General features: G+C 40.8%; 1 protein-coding gene across 1 annotated transcript in view; it reads left to right on the top strand.

Annotated features, from left to right (window-relative positions):
• serpinh1a (serpin peptidase inhibitor, clade H (heat shock protein 47), member 1a) overlaps positions 1-25,279 on the top strand; it is a 36,157-nt gene that overhangs the window by 4,865 nt on the left and 6,013 nt on the right. Inside the window, exons 2-3 of the mRNA XM_017440785.3 lie at positions 13,450-14,069; positions 16,204-16,302. Coding sequence (XP_017296274.1) covers positions 13,472-14,069; positions 16,204-16,302 — 697 coding nt within the window. The 5' untranslated portion in view covers positions 13,450-13,471. The remainder of the gene's footprint in view (positions 1-13,449; positions 14,070-16,203; positions 16,303-25,279) is intronic.

Here is a 25,279-nt window from a genome sequence, read left to right as displayed (position 1 = left end):
ATATTTTTACTTTTTATGTTTATGTATGTGTAATTTTAAAGGTCCGTCATGTGCCCTAACCGATGAGGATTTAAAAGGTCTGCAGAACATCATTCTCAGAGAGCGGCAACATTTCAAACAGGTCAAGCTGCAGGCAAGAGAGTGTTAACTTCAGGCTTTATCCGGAGCAGAAAATGTTAACTTCAATGCTGCTTCAGAAGATGAGTTCTACAGCGACTCAGAATCTTCTGATGATGATCTGTAATCAACATCTTTCTTTTTATAAACTTGTTCTCATATTACACATGATGTCACATGATGTTCTGTGACACTGGAGTTGTCAAAGATGTGCAAAAAAACAGGACATCAGGAACGAGGCAAACACTTTTGTTCTATGTGTAAAGTTCTTGTCACATTTTTTGTCTCATAAGTTATTTGATATTTTTGTTTTAGATTTTTGCTAGGAATTCACAAAGGGGTACTCAACTTTTTTGTGTTTAATGTTTTCAACTTTGCAATGTTTTTCTTGACAATTATTTCTCATTTGAAATAGTTTGCAGGTTTGGGCTCTGTTCCTTGTAAAAGGGTTGTTCTGTGATTACCTGTCTGCATGTCTTTTGGTGTCATATTTCTTCCCTGTGTATGTATGCACACACTTAGAGTATATTTTCCTGGTAATTTGTAGATTGCTTTTATTGATGTTGGATTTTCATCAAACCATAAATACTTTGAGTGAGGTAATAACACTGGTGTTTATGTTAAGCAGCTAAAAAATGGCAACAATGACTACATAAACAGTTCTCATGAGTATGTATTATCTAACATAACCAACATACGCTTTTCATGTTTTCTTTTTATAGTAATGTGTACTATTAATGTGTAATATGTAACTGTTTGGTTTTTTTTTTTTTGTTTTTGCATTTCAGTGTAGTGGTGTAATGATGTCTTCCATTTTGTCACTTGTAATTTGATCAATTTGTCTGTTACTGTCAGTTAAAAAGAAATCAGAACAATAAATTAGTCAAAGTTTGTCAGTATGATCTTTTCATGGAGTACTAATCCCATCACCGATAATGTATATCTACACAGTGTTGGACAACTTAAACTGAAAACACACACAAACAGTGGTTATTGTCAGCAAGAAAAATGTTCAGCTTTTATGTACTCTTGGATACTGTTTCTAAATTTTTTTGTCATTGCATACATAGAAGAATGAAAATTATGTTGGCTACGTTTTTGGACATATAGCCAGGAATGTTGTTTTCAGATTTGACAGAGAAGGTTTCTTAAGTAAAGGTTTATTAAAGCTACCTTAAAAGCCTGTGATACATGTCCATGTGCTAAGGACAGGTTAATCATATGTAAATAGGAGGTAGTAATCAAAGGGAACACCTATTTAAATAATTTTGTGAGGATGGGGTCCAACATGCAAGGATGCAGCAGTCTGTCAGTGAACGAGCGTTTCATTTCAGCTTTGTGCATGGGGGTAACTATTGTCCATCAGTAATATTATTTTAGCCATAGTCCTGTCTCCCACCACCTGCACTGGATTTTTAAGGATAATGTTAGGATCCAAATCCTAAGCAAAAGGAAAATAAACTGACACACCTGGAATAAAATTAAGCAAAGTTCTATGTTTCTCTGGGACATTGAAATTCTTAGACCCCACCTGCTAACTAGAGTAAGGTAGAGTTGAAAACACCTGTGTCATCTAACCAATGACTCGGATGGACACAATACAATAAAGCTCACTGATTAACCTTGAACAGCCAATTGGTTATCAATATGATAAAGCTAAAGTTGAGAAAGAAAGAGTTCAATGCAATTAAAAATATCTTAAGGACAATAAAATGTTCTTCAAAGAGTTGCTATAGCTGCTGAGAACTGTGCAGGAAGGGCCTGTAGCAGTCAGTATTACAGTGTGTGTGAAGAAGCCTCCAACTGAAGAGGTTCCGTTGTATGACAGCCCTATTAANAAGGGCGCTATTTTAACGATTTTCTTTAGCTTTCTTCAGGATCTAACGCTGACTCATCACGCTTAGCAAGAACAGGAAGTGCCGAACATTACAAAACACACGAAGAAGAAAACTAGTTCTTCAAAATAAAAGCATAAATTAACCGCTAGGTGTCACTGTTTGACTAATGAACAAGAAGGAGAATTTTAACATTTAGTAGCCATTTACATGGCCTATAAGAGGCGCAGTCTTCCGGCGTTTTGCCTTTTTTCAGTATGAGGGATATGTTTGCCTCCCTTAAAGAAACAGGTAATAGACCCTTCTCAAAAGAGTCATTATACATATTCAGTAACGGCTCAGCTAGCATTTCTCCAAACTCCTTATAAAATTTGGCACAAAGGCCATCTGGCCCAGCCACTTTGCCTGCTTGTAGCTCCTTAACGGCGTCTAGTACCTCCCTCCTTGATATGGGACAATCCAACTATGACCTCTATTCCTCAGTCAACTTAGGGAGATTGAGAGAAGAGAAAAAGACATCTATTAAACCTGGATCATTCTTCTGTCTCCTCTCCTCTCGTTACGTTGTGTCCCTCAGTCTGTTAAGATAAAGGGGATGGGGCATGTGTGCTTTTATTTTCATGAAGCTTGACTCAACATTAGCAGTTAATTTGGATAAACGTATGTCGTTGCCAAAAGCCTGAGAGCAAATCTCTGCGAGGAGGAAATGGTTAGACTCACTCAGGGCAGAGTCAGACTGTTTCATCCACTGAGTCATACATGGAGTTTATTTATAAAGAATGAATCTCAAGTGACATTCGCTCAGGTGTCAACAACCGTCCCTCCCCGCCCACATGGCGCACGCCGCTTTGTCGTTTAGATTTACGTCATGAGTGAGTCACAGAACGCAGAAGTTCCACTCCCACTAAACTAAACTGAACTAAGTTTTTGGGATTTCTTTCTCTTTTCTTTTTTCTTTTTTAAATTTTTCTCAACTGAACTAAGTAAGTACTGAATCAGTGAATAAAGTAATTTGGTTAGTTTGTCCACTCAAAAGATTTGTTCGTTTCAGCGAATCGTTCATGAACGACACAACACTAACTGACTAAAGGCATGAAAGGCAGGAACACAGTATACTCCTCTTTACATGAAAACTTTTGGGAATTCAGAAAAAAGGCTCTCACATAAATGTGTGTGGGGGTGGAGGGGAGGGGGGGGTCAAATAATTATATATGATATATTATTATTGAATTGGTATTTTTTTAGAAATTTGATATAACTTTAACACTGGAGTTATTTCTTTTGTTTGTTTGTTCTTGTTGTTTTGCAAAGAAGACCATTTTATTTTTACCATGAATGATTAATGACCACAATAAAAGCATAAAACCTTCAAGAGAGTGAATACTTTTTATTGTCATTGTAAGTGAGATTCCTGGAGACTGCCTGGAACACTTAGCATTCACACTGCATTTTTGCAGAAAGTAAAACTTCTCTAATGTATTAATTTATTATTTTGTAGGTTCAATAAGAGGATTTCTGGCCCACAGGTTGACAGCTGATGATCACTGATGAAAGACATCACATTACCCACCTCAGCACTATAACAGGTACTATAAATTCACCAATGGAAAACCAGACTTGGTCACAAATAAAATAGTGCAGCTGCTTAGCTTTATGTGCAATAAAGACTGGAAAAGCTTTGAGAAGAAGAAAGCAGAGAGGAGGGACACAGTGCTGCAGGATATCCCTCAAACACAAAATAAAAGCATTAGATTTGTTAAAGGACGCTGCTAATGGTTCATATCACTTTCTTTCTGTTTTTTTTTTCTTGTCTGCAAAAAGTATTTATGAGTTTTTTGCCATTCTCACACACAGAATGATGACAGGAAAAGGCACACACGTTAGCCTCTCACACACTGTCATGACACTGTCTAACTTTGCTCACACACACACACAGGCTACATGGAGTCATTTCATAGTGTTATCACACAATATCCTCCAGTTTATTATTGGGTTTCTTTGAAGAGAGGGAGGGTGAGACCGAGAACCAGACTCCTGGGAATTCCTGTAAATGTGAGGGCTTCCACTGGGTGGCAGCAAAGTTTACATTGGTGTGTTTGTGTGCTTGTTAATTGAACCAAAAAATGTTCTTACAAAGGCATGAACATTTTATTTCTTCTCTTAGAAAAGAGAAACTAAAGAAAGAGGTTCCAGTAATGATTCCAGCTATGTTTTAGTTAGAGTCACTCACTATTGAACTCTCATGAAAAAGCTCCAGTGTGCCTTTAAAATGGGCTCACCTTACTGAGGTGCCAAGATTCAGATTCCTGGCAAAAATATCAAGAGCAGAGATGCTGCAAAATGTAATGTGTTAGCACACCTGAGCAGGGTGTATACAGTGTATGAACCCAGAAATTTAAAGCAGAACTGAAAAGTATTTTGAAGCCAACATCAACTGAAAGAAAATCATAAAATATACTTGTTGTAAAATTTAAAAAAAAGTTATACTTTTTTTTAAATACTGAATATTGAAAAAGAACACTTGGGTGCTTTTGGCTTTTTCTGTGACCCCTCTGATGTGTGACATCCACAGAGACACTAAGGTTCACGAGCATTCAGCAATTCAACAGTGAGTAGACAACATATTTCAGTGTGTTCCAATTAAAAAAATACCACTGGAGTTTAATTTTTTGGCTTTCCAAAAGATAAAAATCTTTGTCAGATTTGGATACATAAGCTCTGATGTGGGAATTACTACCAGAACTCGGGTTCGAACAACTTCAAAGAAGTGCACCTCAATTTCTGATCCTCGTTAAAGCGGTGGACTGGCTTCACGCCAAAGAAGCAGGACCTTTTGCCAGGAGCAGTCTGTTAATACATTTGATTCAATTTACACGTACATTAATACATGTTTCTATCTGGCAAGAGCGTCTATTTTACAATTTCCCCCTTTTGGTCTCTAAAAGAGACCACCTTCAAACACAGCTCTCTATCCCTACTAGGTGCAGCGCTGCCCGCGCCGGAAAATCCCCAAGGGCAAGATGTTTATTGTGGGGTAAAACAGCAACGGCGCCCCAGCCCTCCGTGGCGGCGGCCATCTCTAGTGCAACGTACACCTGTACAGAAGAAAACTAACCCTAGTCTGAGAAACAAACAAAATTACCATGTATATACTTAAGTAGCTTACATTGTTCCAAAGTAGTAGAAGATCAATACAAAACTAGTACAAAATCAACACCTATGCTTGGAAGGAGAGGTTACCAGCACATCACTCCCGATCAGACGTCATTACCACGTCTGTCCCTCCTGATTATATTCAAAAACATTGATTAAAAAGCACACACGTTGTTTATGAGACACAATCCTCTAATCATAGAACCCCCTACTTTTATATTTTTTTGCTGTCAGCTGGCCAAAGGAGCGAGGAAGTGTAATTTCAACCTGGAGAGACTCACACGGAGAGATAAAGACAATTAGAGTGTTTTATTGGCTAGAGGTCTTTGGCGCTCGGGGCCCGGCAGGAGACGAGTTTGCAGAGAACCGCTGTGAGCTTGAATGATCGAAGTAGAGTGAGAGATTAGGGTAGTCTTCCCCCAAAAAGGTGCCAGGGCCGAGCTGAGGCGAGGAGCAGGAGGAGAGCTGCTAGCTGCTGCTAGGGGGCCCGCGAGGGGCTGCTGATGCTGCTGATGCTAGGGGGCCCTGCGGAGGGCTGGAATTGGAAGGGCATTAGAAGGACAGAGATGGAGAACACCACCACCAGTTAGTGCTGAGAGAGCTTACTTGTAAGATGAGTGAGCATTGAGCAGCTAGCAAGTATGGGAGGACCGGGCTGATGTAGGAGGAGTAGGCCGCCAAAAGCAGTGGCCACGCTGCTGAGGAGAAGTCAGAGGGATGCTCTGAGGAGCTGCCGAAATGGCTGACCCTATTCGGAAGGAATGTTCGGAGAATTGAAGAGGAGGAAGGCCACCTAGGGCTAAGGTTTTCCTAAGGGCCCTAAGGAACCAAGCTGCAGTCATGGGGATTTAACAGCTGCGCAGAATTTAGCGAATGATTGCCAGGCGAGAGAATAGGGCTTACGGGTGGAAGGGCGAGGCCTGGAAGACCCCCCCCCNTGATGTATTATCGCCATCTACCATGCTGGAGTGTGGGCCAGAGTATTTTTACTTCCTATCAAAACTAAATTCTACTATACAATCCCGTTTCCTTTAAAAAAGTAATAACTGCTGTCTTTCTGTATTTATTTAACTCCATACATTATCCAACCCGCTTATCCTTCATAGGGTAGCGAGGCTCCGCCTTGTTCTTTCGTTTTAATTTTGCATTATGTTAAATTTACAAGAAGACGTTATGTATGTCTCTGTTAAAAAAAAATAAATAAATGAAAATGAAGGAGCCATCCAAAGCAAAGCTGAGCACTACAATATTCAATGAGAGCACCCTGCCCGTCAATGTATGACGAGAAGGGACAACCCGATGCGTCAATACGCAACGCAAAGGGAGCATGCCCAAGCGTCTGAATGTGACGAGAAGGGAGTGATAATGTGTTGGATGATCTGCATAGCACTGCCGTGGCTCAACTAGCAAGACTCCATATCCAATCACAAGACGCACAACACAACACGAGGCCAGCCAGAGGGCCCCACTGACCCTACTCCTGACGCGATTGGCCATGGCAACCATCCATTAACCGCATTTGCCTGTTCACTTACAGAGCCTGGACGCCAGCATTGTTGAAACTGAAGGCCTGTGCCGATTTCATACGGCCTGGCAACGAAAGGAAGCTGAATTCTGATTGGATAAAAACAACAGCACTGCGAGAAGCAAAATATGACATTGTAAGAATATGAATACTTTTAGATATCTAGGGAAAGTAAATTAAAAATAAAGTTAACCTTTAAGTCAAGTCAAATTTATTTATATAGCACTTTTCAGCAAGAGGGCAGTACAAAGTGCTGTACAACATGCAAACATAAAAATACGGTCATGAAACACAACGATATTGAAAATATAGCTCTGAAGCTTAGCGCGAGTTGTGTAAACAACGAAAGCGTTATGGACAACGTTGGCGCTGTGTTGTTGCTGTTTTTTAAACTTATGGGGATTCTCCTGAGGCTTCAGGAAGAGAGGCGCAGTGGAAGAAATGCTCTGGATGCTGCGATTGTTGCGTGGAGTAGGACAGTCGTTATCCGCCGGAGATTTCAGGCTTTACAGCACCTTCAGCTGGGGGACAGACGGCATAAACATTGCAGGGTAAGCTAACGCTGTTGTTTATATTCCTACCTTCGCTCTTTATGCTTGCATCTGGTCACACCCACGACCAATGAGTGAACAGGAGCTAAACTTGCGCCACCCACGAAGCAGGGCCGGCCAGCCTCTAAAAAATGCTGGCGGAAATGCGCATGAAGCAAGCGGAGCAGAGCGAAGCCGGGACCCCTATAGCCCGTACAAAAGGGGGATCAGAGAAATGGAAAAGACAGGGAGCACCACATATTACCCTAAGATGGGCTGGGACTAACATTGGAGAGGGCGAAAGGCCCAGGGAGGAGCTGGGAGGTGAGCGGGCCCGGTGGAGTCGAAGTGGAAGGCCGGGTGGAGGCAGTAAGGCCGGCCGCGGAGTCGAGCTGCAGATGGTCCGACGGAGGACGCCATGGAGGAGATGAGAGCCGTGGCGAGCTCCTAAGCATCCGGGACAGGCGGGACCAAGGACGGGCAGCAAAGCGGGGAGTGGGCAACTCCGGAGATTGAAGCTGACGGAGAAGCTGCTGGAGCGGGAGCGTCGAGACTGCGTCTGGCGGAGGAAGGCCCTGAAGCCGGAGCGGGGGCGCTGGAGGAGCCGGGGCGGCCCCGGTGACTTCTTCCTGGTTCTCTCGGGTAGAGGCGGGGGAGAATAGAAGAATCGCCAGAAGGGAGAAGCGCAGCCACAGAGGCGAGCTGGTCGGGAGCACGAAGTTTGCTGAGCACAAAACTTGCTGGCGAGCAGGAGGAGCCCAGGACGGGGAGCCTTATATCCCGAATGTGGATGCTAATTGGCAGCTGTGAGCGAAGATCTACAATGAGTGATGCTGGACAGCTGGGTGAGTCTGCCAAGTTGAAATTACAGCGAGCCTTCACTGCACCACTTGTAATAAAATCTGATGCTAAAATGTTATGGCAACAGATCCTGTATTTGTGTCATTCTTGAAACACTGTAAAGGATGAGTTCAAACTGTAAATTTACGGTAACCAAAACATCTTTATCTGAAATTTGCTATAATAAACAGTCAACAAGCAAAAATACAAAATGAAAATTAGCAGCACCTGTATCTCTACCTCTTCTTTATATTATTCCACTAAACATGGCAAGCATGGTCACAAAACTGTATTGATCCGTGCTTTCGAAGTCTTACCTGGTTTCCACCTCTTTTCATACTTAGATCCAGGGGTGGAAATTAGCACCCGCCACCGGCCAAATGCGGGTAAATATTTGAAGTGGCAACACACACGCCACTGTGGCGGGTTGGCAATTTAAACAGAAAATGTGGTATTTGTCCTCTTGACATATAGGGGGCAGTAATGTGCTCGAGTTGCTGCTGTTACGTCGAGCCGCATTCCCCCATCAGATATGGTTCCAATGACTTATATGTCATTGGAACCATATAAGTCATTGTACGGTTCCCCCTGCGTCTCTGTGCTGTGTACGCGGCAAAAAGCGCGCGTTCATGTTCAACGCTCATAACCGGGAACTACGAAGACCGTGAAAGGTCAAACAACTTTTTTTGGCGAAGTTAACCCACTGTTTGCTAGCGTGATAGATAGACAGACTCTGTTATGGACAATATACACACTGTGTTGACAAAAACAATTAATAATTAAAATAAATAATGACTTATCTATTAACAGAATTGTTTAGAGGGGCAAATATTTCTCATTAAAAAAAACATCATTCTTTTAGGAATAAAATGTGCTAAAAATATCATAATACAGAGGAATAAACACAGTTAAGGAATTGTTGGTAAATTATTTTTGTCCTANAAAAAAAAAAAAAACAGAGGACTGGGTGGCAACCATACAAGACTGCAAGGAGTCGGCCGAATGGACAACGGCCTCGGAGAAAGGAAATGCCATTTTGGACGGACAGCAATCTAAATTCGGGCTTGGATCCGCGAAGGCTTCTGGCGGGGGCAGACACATTTTGGGTGGGCTTCCTGCAATGGCTACACGAATGGCGAAACGAGCGGTTAGAGAGGAGCAAATGCTGAGGTTAAAGTTATTGCCAATAGGGGTATTAGTGAGAGCGACCCCTTTTCTGCCGTGGCGGACCAAGGACTGGCTGCCAGAGCGAGGAGCGGCCGGCTGAAGGAGCGGAGGAGGCTGGCTAAGTGGGAGAGAGGGGCAGAGGGCGCTATGCTGGCCGACGGCTGAGCATGAGAGGCACAGGGTAGCGTGGGTCAACATGATCTGCAGTTCGGTGAGCCGGACAGACCAGACCGAGCGGATGCCTGACCGAGACAGAACGGGAGCGGCTTAGAGGAAAGCCTTATGATACTGGAAAAAGAGAGGCCATATTTGAAGTGGAGATCTGCAATTAGGGTGAGAAAGGAGACCAGTTCGGCCCGACGGTCAGGGTCGACAGAACAGATAGCGTCTCTGAAGACTCCAAAGGCAGCCAGGAATTCACCGATGGATAGGCCCCGGATGAGACGGGGACCGGCTAGGCGAAACACAGCGGTGAAATCGATCAGGGAAGCAACGTGACAGTCGACAATGGGAGTGGGGAGTAACAGGGAGACCAAATTAGAGAGCTGCCTCTGCGGGATCTTAGAGCGAAGCCTGGGGGAGACGAGGGCCTGAGCAGGCACGAACGGCCAGCCTAGGCAGAGAGCACGAACGTGGCACGTAGAGGGCAGTATCATCCAGCTCTTGAAAGGTTCGTCTTGAAAGCGGCCTTGCCAGTAACAAATGGCTCTATTTCAGCCATTGAAGGTTAAGAAGTTTTTAACGATTAACAGTCCTGGTGACTGATGATCTGCATAGCACTGCCGTGGCTCAACTAGCAAGAATCCATAGCCAATCACAGGACGCGCAAATGACATGCTCAACACGAGGCCAGCCAGAGGGCCCCACTGACCCTACTCCTGGCGCGATTGGCCATGGCAACCATCCATCAACCGCATTTGCCTGATTATGAACTGAGCACGGACGCCAGCATTGTTGACTCTGAAGGCCTGGGCAGATTTCATACGGCCTGGCAACGAAAGGAAGCTGAATTCTGATTGGATGAAAACTCTAACCTAGAAACAACAGCACAGGAAGGAGCAAAATATGACATAAAAAGAACATGAATACTTTTTAGATATCTAGGGAAAGTAAATTAAAAATTAAGTTAACCTTTAAGTCAAGTCACATTTATTTATATAGCACTTTTCAGCAACAAGGCAGTACAAAGTGCTGTACAACATGCAAACATAAAATTACGGTCATAAAACAACGATATTGAATATATAGAGCTAAACATATCTAAAACATGAGACACTAAATAAGACTAAGTCGTACTAAAGATAAACCAAAGATAAGTTGAGGAGAACCAAACTACAATATAACATAAACTAAACTACAGTTTAAAAAGAGAGTTTATCATAATGATTATGAATCTTGGTTATATTGGGCCAGCAGAGAGGGCCTGCTGGCCCTGACAGCCGCCACTGCACTTTACTCTATAAAGAATGCATCGCATCTACACCGGCCAGTTTGGTCTGTAGCAGAGGAATGCCTCCTCGTGTTGCGGGGCGCGCTACTGAAACTTAGCGCGAGTTGTGTAAACAACAAAAGCGCTATGGACAACATTGGCCCTGTGTTGTTGCTGTTTTTTAAACTTATGGGGATTCTCCTGAGACTTCAGGAAGAGAGGTGCAGTGGAAGAAATGCTCTGGATGCCGCGATTGTTGCGCAGAGTAGGACAGCTGTTATCTGCCGGAGGTTTCAGGCTTTACAGGCCTTCAGCTGGGGGACAGATGGCAGAAACGTTGCAGGGTAAGCTAACGCTGTTGTTTATATTCCTACCTTCGCTCTTTATGCTTGCATCTGGTCACACCCACGACCAATGAGTGAACAGGAGCTAAGCTTGTGCCGCCCACGAAGCAGGGCCGGCCCGGCAGGCCCTACTCCGAAGCAGCTATATTAGTCTATCAGATAGGCTAATATAGCTAATATAGCTTCATACAGCATATGTTGCCTTCATTATAATGCTTATATAAGGCCTTTAATTTTTTGTGGCTCCAGACATATTTGTTTTTTGTTTTTTTGGTCCAATATGGCTCTTTCAACATTTTGGGTTGCTGACCCCTGCTTTAGTCCGACACTGAGCCGGTGTGATGGAACAACTGGTGGCGAGAATAACTGGTGGTGGCAGCTGGGAGAGGAAGATGTTTTTATGGGTGTGGCTTTTTAGGACACTTTAACCGAACCAGGAAATAAACAATGCGAGTTCAACTTAAAGAACTACAAATCTTTGTAAAATACGATCTGATTCCGTAAGTTATCCATAAAGATCTCATGAATAACTCACTAGAAAGACGTTTTATTGCTTTAATATTGTATGTTGCTTTTTATGAAATAATATTTGCAAAACCACTGACACAGAGCTATTTATGACTCTTATAAGTTACTAATTTTAAGACAGATGAGTATATATGATTCTCATATTTATGTGTTCTTTGTGACAGGATGAGCTGGATGATACTGCCCAGGTTTGGAATGCACACTCCATCAGGCCATCAAACAACAGAAATGTCCCCAGTGGTCGACCCAATGTGATGTATGCATTACCTGAGCTCTACAGGACAAGAGACTTTCTTTGCCTTGTTGAAGAGGAACATGTTGAAGTATGCAAAAATGAGTGCATTTTTCGACTGACCAAACCATGTGATCCAGATGTTTTTGACCTCTGCAACATCCTTATGGCAGAGTCCTATCTGACCTCACCCACAGACACTTACCAGGCTTTGAACTTGTATTTGCATCTAAGAGAGGCAATCATTGCATAACTTTAAAATGTGCTGAATGCAAGCAAGAACATTTTTCAGCACCTTTACAAGCCCACTTTGAAGGGCATGCAGATGTAAACAAACTGTGTTTGTGTTTCTTTTCTTTCAAAAGTATTACATTATGTTCTCTAGGAGAGACAATGAAGAAATGTATTAGTTCACTTGAGTTTCATGAACTGTCAGTTTATTCAACTGCTTCTAACCATTGTGTGAATATGCAATATCTGTTTCAGATCAAAATAAACTCTNAAATAAGAAAAATGCAGTTATTTCCATGCAGTGCCCAGAAAGAGGTGTTGTTCAGCTTGTAGGGCACCACAACTGCTTCCACCCACCTCCATCATCATCATCATCATATGAAATAACTTTTTGTCACAACAAAAAATAGTGGCTGGTAAAATATTTGAGTGGCCGGTAAAACATTTTGTCCACCAGCCATTTTTAATTTCCACCCCTGCTTAGATCTAGGCCTTTCAGGAAGTAACATTTGCAAAATAAAGTCAAACGTTTACAGTAATGTTAACTTAAACTCTTGCTTATCTCACTTACTGTTAATGACAAAAATTAAAGACAAAGGGTGTTAATACAAAATATAAATTTATATCTTTCTTATTCCTGGGTCTATCATAAAATAAGGTGATGAGTGGGTCGTTTAACAATGAAAGGAACACAGTATAGTTTCAAAGTGTCTATTGGAGTCAACTTCAGTATCTGTAGACAAACTCACTTATCAACCACTGGACATAATTTAATGAAACTTGTGGAAAGTTTTTGTTAGATTTATGTCTACAACTAATTAACTCTTGCAATCAATCAAATTTAAGATGGCTGCCACACCTCATCAACATTAGCCAACATTAAATTTCTATAACTTTGTCAATTCTACAGATTTTGACCTAAAATTTGTTGTGGTTGTAGCTCATTCACAACACATAATTTGACCATGACTTCTTGCATTAGATTGTGCATAAAGTTTTTTTTTAACCCTCACATAGCCTTTGGGTCAAATTGACACAAAGTTACAAGGGTTTCTCTACCTCTCTTTGTCTATCTCTCTCTCTTTTGAGGCCCTCAGGACAGTTAAAGGTTTGAACAAAACGGCCACAAATCAATACAGTAATTCAATTCAGTTCAGTTTCTTTATATAGCGCCAAGTCACAAAAAAAGTCGCCTCAAGGCACTGTGCAAAAATAATATAAGACTCTAAAACTCTGGCATGATAAGTGGTGGGGGATATGCATTCTTTCAAGGAATGCTAGGCCTTTATTATTATTTTCTCAAAGTTTTATCATAGAGATTGGATTTTCATGATGTGAACTCACTACACCATAATGTTTTCATTTTTAGAATTAATCCCTGTGTTTGTGCATGTGGCACATTATAAACTTCTGAGTTTGGGTAATCATTGATATATTCAAACTTATTAAATTTTAAACTTCTTTTCTTTGCTATTACATTGTTTTGAGCATTAATGCTTTTTTCATATATTTTTATAGTTTTTTTCCTGACCATTCCAACATGTGGCTAACAAACCTGGCATTGCTGGTTCTTCTGGCAGCAGCAGCTTCAGCTGCCACCTCTGCAACACCAGGCAAAGTCCTGAGTAACCACGCCTCCATCCTGGCTGATGGCAGCACCAACTTGGCTTTTCGACTCTATCAGAACATGGCAAAGGAAAAAAGTGTTGAGAACATTCTAATTTCCCCTGTGGTTGTGGCCTGCTCTCTGGGTCTGGTAGCTCTAGGGGGGAAGGGCTCCACTGCCTCACAGGTGAAGACCCTTCTAAGTGCATCCAAAGTTAAATATGAGCAGCTGCACTCTGGTCTGGCTGAGCTCCTAAATGAGGTGAGCGACCCAAAGACCCGCAACGTCACCTGGAAGATTAGCAACCACCTGTATGGACCCAGCTCCATTACCTTCATGAATGGTTTTATAAAGAGCAGCAAAACACATTATCACTGTGATCATTCTAGGATAAACTTCAGCGATAAAAAGAATGCTGTTAATTCCATTAATGAGTGGGTGGCCAAATCAACAGAGGGCAAACTGCCTGAGGTCACAAAGGATGTGGAAAAGACAGATGGGGCGATTATCATCAATGCTATGTTTTTCAAACGTAAGTCTATAAACATGCCTATTCTTAAATTATATTATTGTTTTTTAAACATCTATTGGTGTGCCAATAGGCTCCTTCATAAAACAGTTCTGTGAAATGGATGCAAACACCAGACCATCTTTATGTTGCCTCTGGCCGTTTAAAAATCACAGATGAATCTGGCCATGTCCTGTATAGACATCAGATTTCAGAACTAAAGCTAACATCATGGAACCAAAATAGGCACGGAGTAGAACTCAGCTGCGATGACATGGAGCACAACACATTAAATGTGTAACAAATGTTGACAAATTAATTCAGTTTAGTGATTCTCTTTGCACTTAACTATTTTTTTATTAAATACAAAGTTGCTGTGCATCATTACCGATCTCACCTCAGTAATTATTGAGCCGCAAAGCCTGCTTACCTTTTCACATGTTGACCATTTTGGCTCTCTTACTGCCTTGCTTCATGGCACAAAGGTGCATCAGCCTCCCCTCGACGCCTGAGTCCATTCAGAAATCACACAGAGGTAGCCAAAAGGCATCCAAGTCCTGGCCTGAGGTGGCTTGTGAAAGGGCCTAATGCTGATTTAGCATTCACATTTTTTATAGCTTCTTCCGTAAATGTTTCATATTCTCAATACTGCTGCATACCTGCAATACTCAAGTTGCAATCATGCAGTTTTAACCATTCATATATGAAAACATTGACCTCAGTCAGGAATAGTGTGCTATGACTTTTGGTTTTTATACTTCTCAAAATATTTATTTTCAATTTAAAACAAAATTCCCCATAAAAATACACTGCTCTCTCTTCAGTTTCTTCAAATACATTGTTGTCTTTGAAATTTGATTTCTTATATTCTATTTTGGGCTTCTTATATTACTTTTAGCTAGTCTTTTGCTACTGTTAATTTTTAGCTGCTGTTCTGCTACTGTTAGCTTATAGCTAACATTTTGATAATGTTAGCTTTTAACTAGCCTTTTGCTACTTTTACTTTTAGCTACTGTTCTGTTACTTTTAGGTATTCTTTCTGCTTTTAGCTAGATTTCTGCTACTTTTAACTGGCTTTTGGCAAATTTTTGGTTTTGGCCATCCTTTTGCTACTTTCTAGTTAACCTTTTGATACTGTTGGAGCTATTTATTCTTTACCTTCATTACTTTGAATTTTGTTCATATTTATTTGTAGCTTACTTTATATTGTTATAAGGTCAATTATAAAACAGGTGAAGGACAGGAAGAACTGTGGGCCCATTTCCTATGAATATAGAGACTGGTATAGGATCAGGGAGGAATGGGGATGGAGCCTATGATTTTTTACTAGTGCAGAGCAGAGCAGGAAACAAAGGGAAAGTTTGGATTTGTATTGTTTTTTTACTTGCCAACTGAATAAATAAACAGACAAACGCAATCTTCAAGTATTGCACATTGGACTTATTTTGCCTGCATACGAAATCTAACCCCCATTCAGTAGTAGATTGTTTGAACTTTTAGGATGTTTTGTCAGACAAACAATGGCCACTACAGATACTTATATTTATTTTTTCATGAATTTACCTGTTAGTTAGCCGTTTGTTACTTTTAGATTCTAGACAACATTTTGCTACTTTTACTTGCATTTATATACTTTTAGTTAGTGTTTTACTACTTTTAGCTTTTAGCTAGCATTTTGTTACCTTTACATTTTAGCTAGTATTGTGATTTTTGTGCTCTAACATCTCAATTTCGGCTTCTTAAGCAAATTTTAAAAAATGTCTTTAAATACTTAGTATTCATCCTGCATTTTCACAGAAAACACAATTTTCCTAGTTTTCTTTTAAACCTATTTTGGCACACCTGCTCTATTTTTGTCTTCCTATGCCACTTTTAGCTTTTAGCTACTGTTTTTCCACTTTAAGCTTTTATCTGTCTATCTTTAGCTTTATCATTGTGCTTTCTTAGTCTTTAACTACTATTCTGCTCCTTTTAGTTTTTAGCTAGTTGTGTAGTAGTCAACATACTGTTTTGCTGACTTTAGATTTAGTTTCGTTTTTGCAACATTTGGTTACAGTTTTGCTAATTTTAGCTTCTGTACTGTTTTAATTTAACAGCTTTTTCAGCAAACTCTGCAAAGTTGTTCAGTGCTCAACATTAATATGGTATTTTCCCATAGCTCATTGGGATGAAGAATTTCATCACAAGATGGTGGACAACCGTGGATTCTTTGTTCCTGGTAGCCATACCGTCTCATTACAGATGATGCACCGCACAGGTAGGTGCATGCAGCTCCATAAACAAAACCCAGAAGACCAGAGATAGAAAGTAGCCAATTACATTCACTCACGTTACTATAAAAGAATATGAAGTTTGCGTACTTTGTACATTTTTAAGTAATTATTTAAATCTGCACTTTTACGTGTGTTTTATTTGAAGTATTGTACTTAGTTACATTTGAAATCCCATCTGTTACTGAATAAAAATTTAGAACAAAAATAAATGTGTAATAAAATCAGGAGATAAAAATGCACACCATAAAACCTGCAGTGGCCTGAGTTCCTCACTATGCCCATGGATTTTAGACTTCCTGACAAACTATTCACAGCAAGTCAGGATTGGAGATCACACCTCTTCCACCCTCATCCTGAACGGAGGAACCTTGCAAGGCTGTGTGCTTGTGTGCAGGTCCCATTTTCTTCACTCTTCACACATGATTGCAATCCATTTCTCCAATTCCATTATAAAATTTGCTGATGCCACCATGATATCTCTCTGACTCTCTGACTCCTGTACTGCCCGCCCCGCGCTTTTCGGAACTTCTTTTTTACATACTCCACCAAACATTTTTGGAACTATGGATATGGTCAGCTGGTCTCTCAACGCAATTGACCAAATTTTCTCAACGGAAAGGCTGACCAAAGGAGAGCCAGCTTGCCCTGAGAAGACATTCTTCGCTGGATACACATTGGATTCCTGGAAATGTTGGAATCCTGTTTGTCTATTGAGTCTGTCTGTGGAAGACGTGGAGGATCTTTACATATTTGGATTTCTAATAACAGGATTTCTACTGTTTGGATTAGGCAGTTNGCTTCCTTCCCCTCTTCGACCTCCACCACCAGTGTCCGGCCCGGGGAAGACGGCTCTAATGCTCAACCTGAGCTTCTCCTCGAAGCGCATTGCTATTGTCGACACTCGCGTCTTCCGCCGAGGTCCGAGCGCCAAATATCTTATGTCATTCATGTCAAATAAAACCATTTAATTGCAGATGACGCCGGGAGTCAGGCGTTCTCCCCTCGGTATACTGAACCTGGAGCGCTCGGCCAGCTGACAGCTGGCTGCTAATACAGCGGGAGCAGACATGTCCGAAAATGTCAGAATAAATATAAATATTGCAATTAGGTGATGTATTGATGAACCGAGCAGATATTTGAGACTTTCAAAGCCACATTCTCACCTAAAACGTTGTAAAAAGTCATGTTGTGTAACTTAAAGTGTAATATAGCAAAATAATTTGCCGCTCTTCAACATCATTGCCGCTTTGCTTGAATGCCCAGTTTGGGCCCGCAATGAATTATGGGATATGGTGAGCCATGAAGGATACACCGGACCCATCCTTCAAATCTGGGAAAAGAAGGATGCATTTGAAGGAGACTTTGAATTCGGACAGGCCTTGTCGCTACGCTATGACATAATCTGTCGACAAATCCGTCCTTCGAAGGATGCAGACCCTGAATTCGGACACAGCTTTAATATTTATTCTACACATTTTTACAGCATTGGAAAACATTACGAATGTTTGTCCTCCTACAGAAACCATATTTAAACAAACATATATTTCCCACCCCCATCTTTTTCCATTTTCAAACATTTTTGAAAAAGCTCCAGGGAGCCAGCAGGGCAGCGCGAAAGAGCCGCATGCATGTTGCCGACCCCTGCTCTATATGAATAATTAATAAAACTTAAACACCATTTTGTTTGTAAATAAATAATACCCGATTCCAAACATTTCTATATTCCCTAAATATCGAGAACTGGTAGAGCTAAAAGGCTGGCATTTAAAGGCACATTGGATTTTGTCTCCTAAAAATAAAAGGTTTTACTCCAACTACTCAAGTAAAGTAATGTTTGAATGATTAAATCTGAGTTGGTAAAGTGTAAAGTATTTTTAGTTTTCTGTTCCTAGCAACAACAGTTTCTAAGTCTGAATCATTTTTGATAGTCTGCTGATGCACCAGGTTATTTTAACTGCTGTAACCACCCTGACTGGCAGCCATCTCCAGCGTTAGTCGAGTTATAGATGTCAGCTCTCAAACCAGACGTAGATAAGCGAGCTCAGATCGGTCAGTCTCAAACCACAAAAGCTGCCAAAATTAGATGTGGTGTCAAAGTGTGAGCAGCTCTTTATTTACCTCGCAACAAACAAATAAAAGAAAACCCAAGTTAACGGAGAAACTTCAGGACGATGGAAATGTTTGAAAATAGCAGAACTCAAACAGCTTTCAGACCTCCACCTGACTGATGATGGAGCTCAGAGGTGACCACCATCACATCACCGAGGTGATCAGCTGTTCTCCGTCTGTCCCGCAGGGGTGAGGCTGTTGCCATGGAAACAGAGATAGCTTCCTGTTCAGTCAGGTAATCATATTTTAATTCAATTTAAGTTGGGCAGAAGGACATTCAGAGTGGTACCTGTGGATCTGTGTCGATACAAAGACACCATGATGAGAGGGGAGACGAAGTACGGACGGAACACCACCAGGTGGAGGAGCAGTCTGACCTGCAGGGACGCTGAGGGAGGGGGTGGAGCTCCAGAGGTGGGCGGGGCTGTGGGTGAAGGATTTTCTGTTGACAGAATCCCACCTGGTCAGGTGACTGGGAGGATAAAATTAATGTGAAAACCTCAGATGAAGCTCCTGACCTGGGACAGAGATCCAGCTGGGTTCAGATTCTCCATGACCCCTGATGTTACACCTGTAGAGACCTTCAGCAGACCTGGAAACATGCTGGAGGGTCATGTGACCTGAGAAGTCATTCCCTATGAGGACGCCATCTTTAAAGAAAGCTGCTGAGAGGTTGGGGGGTTGTCCTTTGATTGACAGCTCAGAGTGACATCATGTCCCTCCATCACAGGGAGGACAGGACTCTGCAGGATCACTGATCCAAAAAGACAAACTCAGACAAACTCCAGCATTTCATCCATTTCCAGCAGCTTCATCAGCACTAACTCCACAGTGTGATCTTACCAGTGACAGTCAGGTTGATGGTGTTACTGGCTGCTTCACAGCTGGACTCACACCAGTACACACCACTGTCTGAGGTCATCAAGTAGTTAAGATAACAAGGCGATATCCAACAGTTATATGGTGCAGATGATATTTTGTGATGAAAGTAAAGAAGGATGAAATGAAGACAAACACAGTGAACTGTGTTGGACTCAAAGTTCACCTCAAAGGCTGCTTGTGAGGCAGTGTTTCAGCTTTTAATCAATCTATAATCCTTTTCTTGTTTTATTAATTTTCATAAAATGCATCCTTGTATAAAGTTGTTGTCTTTTTCCTGGGTGCTCATGTCCCTGTCTCCCAGAGGACAGGACCCACTGACACATACAGGTGTCCTTCTGTGGATCAGCTAGTGTAGGAAGTTATGGTTTAGTCAAAAAGTATTTATACAGAGGCTTTTGAGCTTCTGTTTTAAATTCATTCAAATATTCTCATCTGTTTTATTTGAATTGACTGAAAGATAACTTCAAAGACTTGTGTGTGTAAACTGGCAGTGAGATTAGAAAAGTATACAGAAAGTGCAACAGAAAATCTTACTCTCCGGGTTCCACCGACAGACCAAAAACATGCAGGTTAGGTTCATTGGTAACCCTCACTGTGAGTGAGAGGGTGAGTGGTAAGAGGGGGAATGGTTGTTTGTCTTGTGTGTCTCTGTGAAGAGACTGGACACCTGTCCAGGTGTCCCCCGTCTCTCACACAGGGACTGCTGGAGAGACACAAGCTGCCCGAGACCTGGAAAGGAGTGAGTAAAGATGATGGATGGATGGATGGATGGATGGATGGATGGATGGATGGATGGATGGATGGATGGATGGATGGTGAATGGATGGATGAAGGATGGTGGATGGATGAAGGATGGTGGATGGATGGACGGATGATGGATGGATGGATGGATGGATGGATGGATGGATGGATGGATGGATGGATGGATGGATGGATGGATGGATGATGGATGGATGGAGTAAAAGCTGTTGAGGCAGGTTCAGGTCTGTAGCTGATCTTCTTAAATCTTAATAACTGGGTCTTCTGCAGCTGAACTGAACCAGACTAGACAGCTTTAAATGTTTATTTCATTAAGTAAATAAAACAATAATCCACATGAAAAAACACCAACACTGACACAATTAATGTTGCTTTATTAACAGAAATAAAACAGTAAACTCTGATCTGAACTCTGTTAACCCCGAGCCCTACAGCTGGGTCTATGTTCTTCCTGTCTTTATTTGTATTAATTTTATGTTTTTGGTTTTTCTAACCCAGGACTGAGTCTGTCTGAAGCATCGCTGCTCTTTTCTTCATTCAGTGAACTTTATTACAGTTTGATTTCTGCTGTTTGTCTCAATAACTGGAACATTTCAGGTAGTTTCATTTTCTTCATTTGAGTTGTTTGGTAGTATTTCACTGTTTCCCATGAATTTCCACATCAGATCTGAACTGTTTCAGATAGTTTTATATCCAACCTCAGAGCAGCTGTGAGGACTGATGTTACAGTTAGCTGTAAACTCAGTTTAATCAGAAATCTTTTCTTTAAAACCAGGAGCAACTGTTTGACATTAAGGCCCAGTTTTAGTCTCATTGAAACCCCGTCTGTGAAAATAACTGCAGTTCTCAGAGTTTTCTGTCCTGTTGTTCTTTGTCTGCAGCTTCTGAACCTTTTGGTTCAGGTAACTGATCTGGAGTCAGGCCAAATCAAATCCAACCTCCTGACACAACAACATGGAGGAAATGGAGCCTCCTCCTCTGACTCAGTCTGAAAGTGAGTTATTTACAGAAAAGAGTTTAACATGTGACCCGTCTGCAGCTGCTTCTCAGAACCTGATCTGAACAGAACCAGACCCGCGAACAGTCGGGTTCAGAGTCTTTTCAGGGTCCAGTTAGGAGTCAGAAACATTCATCTGTTCAGGGATTTCACACATTTAATCCTTGGGGTTATTAACTCTTTGCTTTCCTTTATTAGATTCTTGTTTTCATATATTTTTATTGATTTTCTCTTATTAACATTGCAAACAAGTACTTATACAGGCTTACATTCAGTCACATATCCACCACTCAAACCTGCATGTATCATGTTTTTATTCAAGAAGAAAGAAAAAGAAAAAAAATATATACAAATATCCAAATTCCTTCAGATCAAGACAGAGTAAATGAAAAGACGATAAATAAATAGAGAAATAGAAACTGCATCAAAACTCTGTTTTACAGAAGAACTAAAAGAAGAAAAGAGACAAGGATTCTGTTATTTTCCTGTTTAAATGAAATTATTCATCTGTTTCTGTTTTTATGAATGATTGACTGTTTAAATTTCTGCCCAGTGAAAAGTGTTTCTGAAAAACAGATTAGAAATAAAGATTTTCTGTAACTTAAAGGATGTGATGAAGGAGGGCTGTCTTTGAGTCAAACACAAATACTTTTTACTCTTCTGATCAAAAATTCATTTACTTTCAGGTGTGAAAAAAAGTTGTTATTTTATGGCAAATGTTCAATTAATGAAGAGAAGAAATACTAGTTTCTAACAGGAAACAACTAAATCCATTAATGAACACTAAAAGCAAACCTTTAAAATGAGGAAACAAATCATCTTGTCTTTTCAGGGCTTCCGTAGTTCCACCTTCTTGTGTGTTTGGTGATTTTGTTGTGGGTTTTTAATGATCAGCTGGTTGTGTTTAGGTTAATCAGATAATTCGGTGGGTTCTGATGAGTTCAAATAAATGTGGATCTGAACTATGAGACAGAAGTGAATGTGTCATTATTTATATAATGAATATTCATAGAAATCCTTTTTTTTTGCTTAGAAATCTTGAGTTGTTTCCAGGATGTTTTGAGCCAACTAAAAAGACAGGATGACTACATGTCCAATAATAATTTAGTTTGATCATCTTACTCTAAAAGATGTTAAAGATTTGGGACAGTTTGTGACGATGTCTGAGTGATGAATCCCCTGTGGAGCATTCAGTTTATCTGGAAACCTCCAACAGAAGCTAACTTTCTCCAATCTATCATAGATATCGTCTTTCTTATCATTTTATTGACATTAATGTTTTATGTTCTGCTTCTTTGCCCACCGGGGATGTGAGAGAAACTTTTTCTACAAGAAAACAGAGAACACCGGAGTCTGAAACCTGTTTTCTTAATTAACCCTTTCTTCAGATTGAAATGAGAACAGCTCAGTCATTCCTCGGCACACAGACGAGGCAGAACCTGTGAAAAGTTCTGATGGGTTTTTGCTCTGAGGTCAGATTGTTCTCCCAACCCGTCTGAGCAGGAACAGGTCCGAGTCTTCAGTAATGAGGGCGTCGCTTCGGCCGGTCGAGGTGAAGAGTTGAGTCGAAAGGAAAACTCTGCATTTCTTGCTCCATCTCCGTTCCAGCCCTCACCTGTGGTCATGAGGTCTGGATCAGGACCAAAAGAACCAGATCCTGGATCCAAGCGGCTGAAATGAGAACCCAAAGTATAAAACTGTAGGACTGTTGTGAAGAAAGTGTCCTCCAGCATCTTTAACCCTTTATTATCATGCAGAACATTGATTTATCTCATTTGTTTCATTATTCTGTGTTCTGTTGTTGAAACCAACATTATTAAACATTCATCAGACAGAAGATGGTTATTCATTTTAAACAGGTATACATACATGATGTTTAATAAATCTCACACTGCTACAGCAAGCGGTTCTATGTGCCACACAAGGTGCCCTATTTCTCTACTTGAGCACCTGTCCCCCAAAATGTCTGTGTACTTACTGCTCAGAGATATACTGCTCTGTTTTCTGATCAACAGCTTTGTGTTTGTGGCTCCGTCCAGGTTTCTCCTTCCTCTTTGCAAGTGAAATAACAGCTGATTTGTGTAAACGAACAAAGAAACAAAGTTAAAGCTTAAAGCTGCTTTGGATACAAACCAGGAAGAGGAAATGTCCCACAGTCTTTATGTTGGACACCAGTAAATTCAGCCTCAGAATCCCTCTGACCATCAGCCCTGATCTAACAAAGGTAAGTCTTATTTCTGTACTTTTTAAACTGTCTGTCCACACAGAGCTGCTAATGAAACAGAAATAAAGCTGTAAATCTTATATTTTGCTTTGATGGCACTTTTATACATGCAACCATGCAATTTATACACCAATATATGTGAGGAGCAGTTTACACTTACAGTTGTTTAAGGTTTTCTGTTCTTTGTGATGAAAAATATAACCCAGGAATCAAGAAATAATTTTACATTATGTATGGTATGTCCTATTTCAATTTAGCCTAATTTTAAACTATATTACATCAAAATTCTCCTCTCTGATGTACCTTTTCCCCCTTTTTGAACAGGATGATATCATCAATTTCGTTCTGTTCAAACATTTAGAAAATAATAATAATGAAAATTTTGAACCCTGCGATGCACATGCATCACACTACATTTGTCTATGTCTACAAATGTTCTGTCTGCATCCTCTGTCCATTCCAGCAAAGATGAGTAGTTTTTATAGTTTATTAGCTGAAATCAGGCTTCTCAGAGGAGTCACTTTGTAGTTAAAATCAGGGATATAATTTTTGCTATAATTTATCAATTCCAAAACTCATCAATGTTCTCACAGTAACTGGTTTAGAAAGACTCAGTCAGTTCTAGGCCTGTGGAAAATACAACTCTTTCTATAAAAGTTACACACACTAATGCTGGAGCTCAATCTCAGTAACTTTCATCACATCATCAGAAAATATTGCTGCTAACAGTANGTCAAATTCGTTTGATGGGTTCGGCGATCAGCAATCAAACTGTGTGGATACGCGAGCTGACTCGCAAGTTGGATGCGATCCTTTTACAGGACCGCAGACTTAATTGCGTTTCTGGAACTCATGAATAATATGGGTTACATCTTGAAGAAAGCTGTTCACTTGAAACAGGCGGAATGGTCCTGGAATTTGGCTGTTTTGGATTCGCCATTGAGAAGTATCAGCAAGACTTTCAAGGCAGACAAAAACAGTCTGCCTGAACCAAAACAACTACTGCTTGTTTGTGAATTCGGCTCCCCTAGGCTGACCTTGGTCAGCTATCTTCAAATTTCTCCTGGAACTATGTAAACAAGATGTCCCCCTCTACCTACATCTCTGTGTCCGTCCAGAGCTCGCTGATATTATTCCATCATTATCAAAGACAATGGTCTCTGTGACGTGATTCATGGACCTATCTGCAAACACACACACACACACAACACATCTTCTCACTGCCCATACATACAAATACACACATTTACGCACACTTTCCGCTGTTTTAGTCATCTTTCTCACTCCCCCCCTCCTCCTTCCCTCTTTTCTCTTAGTAATTACTACATCGGCTGTTTTAACGGGCCACTGGCACCATTTAGAAATTCGGTACTGTTTAGTTTAGCTTTATCTTCCTGTACACTTAGTTTAGTTTTGTACATTTAGTCATGCTTAGATCTGTTTAGTTTAGCTTAGCTTATTTAGACAATTAGTTATCATTGTATCTTGTACCTGTCTGTAATTTTGTTTTGTAACTCTGTCTGTAATTTTGTTCTGTGTTGTAAAGCACTTTGAGTCGCCTTGTGCTGAAAAGTGCTATATAAATAAATGTACGTACCTACCTACCTACCTACCTCATTGAACCCACTTTAGGCTACCAGGCTACCAGTTGGTGCTTAAATGGGCCTGAGCTCAGACACCAGTCTCTCCAGCATGTAAACAGTTACATCCAAAATGGTGAATACAAGGACTTTTGTTTGGATTTACAGTGAGGTTGGATTGCTGTTACATGTTGAAAAGGGTGAGTAACATCAACAGCACTCTGCGATCCAAAACATTACTACTGTTGTTGATCTGCTTAAGCATGAGCAGAACAGCTAATGACCGCAGCAGTCTGTGGTGCGCATGTGCAATTTCACACTTTACAGCTTCCTTTGAAATGCAAATGGAAAGGTCCGAAAAGTTCCACTCTGAGACCTGAATTCAAAAAGTTTCAGTGTCAGATAATCCA

This window comes from Kryptolebias marmoratus, linkage group LG13 (assembly GCF_001649575.2).
Source record: "Kryptolebias marmoratus isolate JLee-2015 linkage group LG13, ASM164957v2, whole genome shotgun sequence".
NCBI classification, from domain to species: domain Eukaryota; kingdom Metazoa; phylum Chordata; class Actinopteri; order Cyprinodontiformes; family Rivulidae; genus Kryptolebias; species Kryptolebias marmoratus.
This window is presented reverse-complemented; position numbering and strand designations above follow the sequence as displayed.